The sequence below is a fragment of the Rhinolophus ferrumequinum genome, chromosome 12 (assembly GCF_004115265.2).
Source record: "Rhinolophus ferrumequinum isolate MPI-CBG mRhiFer1 chromosome 12, mRhiFer1_v1.p, whole genome shotgun sequence".
Taxonomy (NCBI): domain Eukaryota; kingdom Metazoa; phylum Chordata; class Mammalia; order Chiroptera; family Rhinolophidae; genus Rhinolophus; species Rhinolophus ferrumequinum.
The window spans coordinates 44,629,259-44,632,601 of NC_046295.1; the positions used below are offsets into that span (position 1 = coordinate 44,629,259).

The 3,343-nt window shown below is 41.5% G+C and overlaps 1 protein-coding gene across 1 annotated transcript; it reads right to left on the bottom strand.

Moving 5' to 3' along the window:
- Window positions 1-660: 660 nt before the first annotated feature.
- On the bottom strand, window positions 661-1,676 carry LOC117032160 (thiamin pyrophosphokinase 1-like). The gene is given in 1 exon segment (XM_033123448.1): window positions 661-1,676. A coding segment is annotated over 1 exon segment (732 nt). The 5' UTR covers window positions 1,611-1,676; the 3' UTR covers window positions 661-878.
- Window positions 1,677-3,343: the final 1,667 nt, after the last annotated feature.

A 3,343-nucleotide genomic window follows, 5' to 3' on the forward strand; every position in this document is an offset into this window, starting at 1 on the left:
GGAAAATTATTTTTCCTCCATCACAGTGTTACAGACAATGCTTTTGCCTGATGTCTTCATGTCACTGACAGACAAACCCTCTGAGATTGTGCAATGGTCAGGACAAAGCCAAATTGGAACACAAGAATGAAAGGATAGAAGCTCTTTTAATTACAGAGTGAGCAAATGTCCAAGTTCTCTCCTGGCAGTGGCAAAGGAGAGAGTTCAAAAGTTTTAGAGCAACTGAAAAATCTTTATTATTTTCCAGTCACCCTCTACCCATGGTTCAGACAGAAATAGCTGCATAAGATAGAATGCCTATTCTGACCCTTTCTCCTTGCAGGCTACTGTCTCTTAGGGTGTTGCAAGACTTGAGTACTTGTGCAGTAGGCCAGCACCTGAGGGTGCTAAAAATGAGGAACTTGTGTTCTAGAATACTGTGATATACAATCCTAATATACTAATGAAATATAATATATAAAAAACTGTGATATGTGATAAAACATTTCTCATTTTTTCCAGCATGCTTTAAGTGCTATTCTGAGATTGACTGACACTGGAATTGAGATCATTGTTGACTTCTTAAAAACTTTTCTTAATGAAAGATAGTTACAAGTATCCATATCATGCCTCATATTGTCTCTACTTTAACCTCTGACCACTTTTTTTTTTTTTTGAATGTCATAGAGCTGATTTATTTTCTTACAAATGATTTCCCCCTTCCCTGTGAAACTGAGAGCTGTCAGTTATGTCACCTGGATTCTCTGAGCATTACATCTTTAAAACGAGTGGGCTTGCCATGGAGAGGTTGGGCCCGGGCCAACCAGGTGAACGACTGTTGTTGAGCAGTGAGTCGGCGGCCAGGGAGGTAAGTTAGAGGCTGGGAACGGCGGCCGGGGTTAGGGCTTGATGGCCATGGTCCAGAGAAGCGGCTGCTCCGTCTCCACGGTGACAACACCAGACCCATCCTAGGTGTTGGAAGTACTGACCAGTGTTCCAAAAGCAAGCACGTGATTTGTGAGGTTCCACTTGAGGCCCGTTGTCGTAACCTGACTGCAGGGCTGTCCAACAGGAATAAGGCCACACCAATCTCCTTCCATTCCCGTGTCTACATGCAACTTGTGCTTTCCTGGTTGGAGCAGGTAGATGAGAGACTCCTCTTGGAGGATTATGATCCGCAGAGGAGAGATGCGAGCAGCTTGGAACAAGGTGCTCACCGACGCCATAATCTGGTCAAAACGCCCAGCGAGTCCTCCCAACGTCACAACCACGTCCACCTGCAGGTCTTTTTCTTTTATCTTCTTTTGGAGCACTTCAAGGCACTTGGTAAAGTCAGTATGGTCTTGATCAGGAGTTGAAATAAGCTCACATCCCTTACTGGCGTAGTAGTCTCTAACATCAGGCCTAATTGAGTCAAAGTCTCCATTGATGAATTCAGGCAAAAAGCTTTCCCTCTCTCCTTCGGTGATATCATATAAACGGTTGGCACCTCCGTCAGCGCAGGCTCTTAAAAGAGCTTTGCTCCAAAGATGACGAAAATATTTATCCAAAGGCTGATTCAGGATCACAAGGCAGTATTTCAAATTCCTAGTGGGAAGCAGGGGTTCCTACGGGGTAAAGACATGCTCCATATCTGATTACTGGGCCTCTGCAAGAACGGCGGGGGGGAGCCACGAGCGGCCGAGCGCAGGCGGCGGAAGCGACGGCATCGAGCCTAACCTCTGACCACTTTTTAAAGTTGGATTCACAGACAATGGTGTGGTACAATTTTTGCAAAAAGTCTAAGGGAAGGAAAATGTTGAGTATTTTAATTAGTGAATATTAAACAACTATTCAGGCCATATTCATAGTTTTGGGTGGTGCAATTTAAGAGGGACATCAGCAAACTCTAATGTGCTCAGAAAAGAGAAAATGGGGCAGTTTACACATTACAGATCCAGAAAACAAATTATATAAGAAACAACTTTAAAAAGTAAGACATCATTTATTCAGGAGGAAAGTAAGAGCCCTATTATATTGTTGGCACTGAACTAAAGTCTGAAGATATAGCAAAAGCCTCTCTGAGAAAGTTTCGTAAAAGAGAAGAGAAGATTTTAGGGAGATGCAAAAATGTCCACCATATATTTTAAGGACATTTATGTAGGTAGAGGATAGATTAAGCCTCTTTATGTCTCCATTTACTTATTTGTTGAAGAAGAAGAAGGAGGAGAAGAGACAGAATTTGACTCAACTGATGCTTTTCAGTAGTGATGGCCAAGATTTTGTGAGGCCTAAAACTTAAATAATGTGGGGACCTTCTTTAAGGAAGAAAAAATGATATGTCAATTAATATTTATTTAGAATGTAAACAAAGCTACAACAAATTACATTTTTTTTTAAAAATTGACAAATACTAAGAACATCCTAAAGTCCAGGGAAAAAGACCCATAATGCTCTTATTAGTTAACTGCCTGGCATAGCTCTGATGTTTTTAGCCTACAGTTTGGACTGCAACTCTTTGAAGAACTCTTCATGTTACAACATATTGTAATATAAATTTCTCTATTTAGACAGAGAGGAGAATAGAAATATAGAGAGAATAGAAGGATGTGTCAAGCTTCCGTCTAGCATTGTTGATAGGTGTTTTTAATTATTGATAATTTAGAAAGTTTTCCACAAAGCAGCTTTTGTGCTGTACATTTCAAACTTCCTTTTCCCCACCACTATCACATACTTCCGGTGCAAATGAAGAGCTTCTGGGGACGTCTGACTTTGATTTGTAGATTTCCTCCTTGGAGCTTTGGTGCTTCGGTGGAAATGCTTTAGGTGGATCCTGATTTTCCATTCCCCAACATGCACTGATCAGGTGCTGGAGAGCTGTCTGCCCAGGTTTCAACCAGAGAAGCTCTGCTCCCGCCTGCTTTATAAAGTGGATTTCCACAGTTTCAGGGTTATTCCAAGGGTAGGTAGCAAGGGAAGACTGCCCTGGTTGCAGGCAATAGGGTGGCTTAGAAATAGTAATAAAGCCAAGTAAGAGTAGGTTTGCTTTTCGTTATCACCACGTGCCAGCAATTCTGAACAATGTCAATGAAAAAAACACTCCTCCACCCAAAAGCTTTTGTTGGTCTGAGTTCAAAAGAATTGTTGCAGTTACTCTTTTTCAGTAATAGATAGGTCACCTTCAGCGTGGAACATTTTTATTACTAATATTTCAAAAACATTGTCTTCTGCATGGAAGCTAATTTGGAAAACTTCCAGCCTCCAATACTCACAGCCTCAGGTACAGGCATTCGTTTTTAGAGTAAGTTCCTAATGGTTCTGAACTGTTGAAGCTTGCTTTAGTTGCAGTCCGTGTCTTCAGTCACTGTGGAATTAGATACTCCTG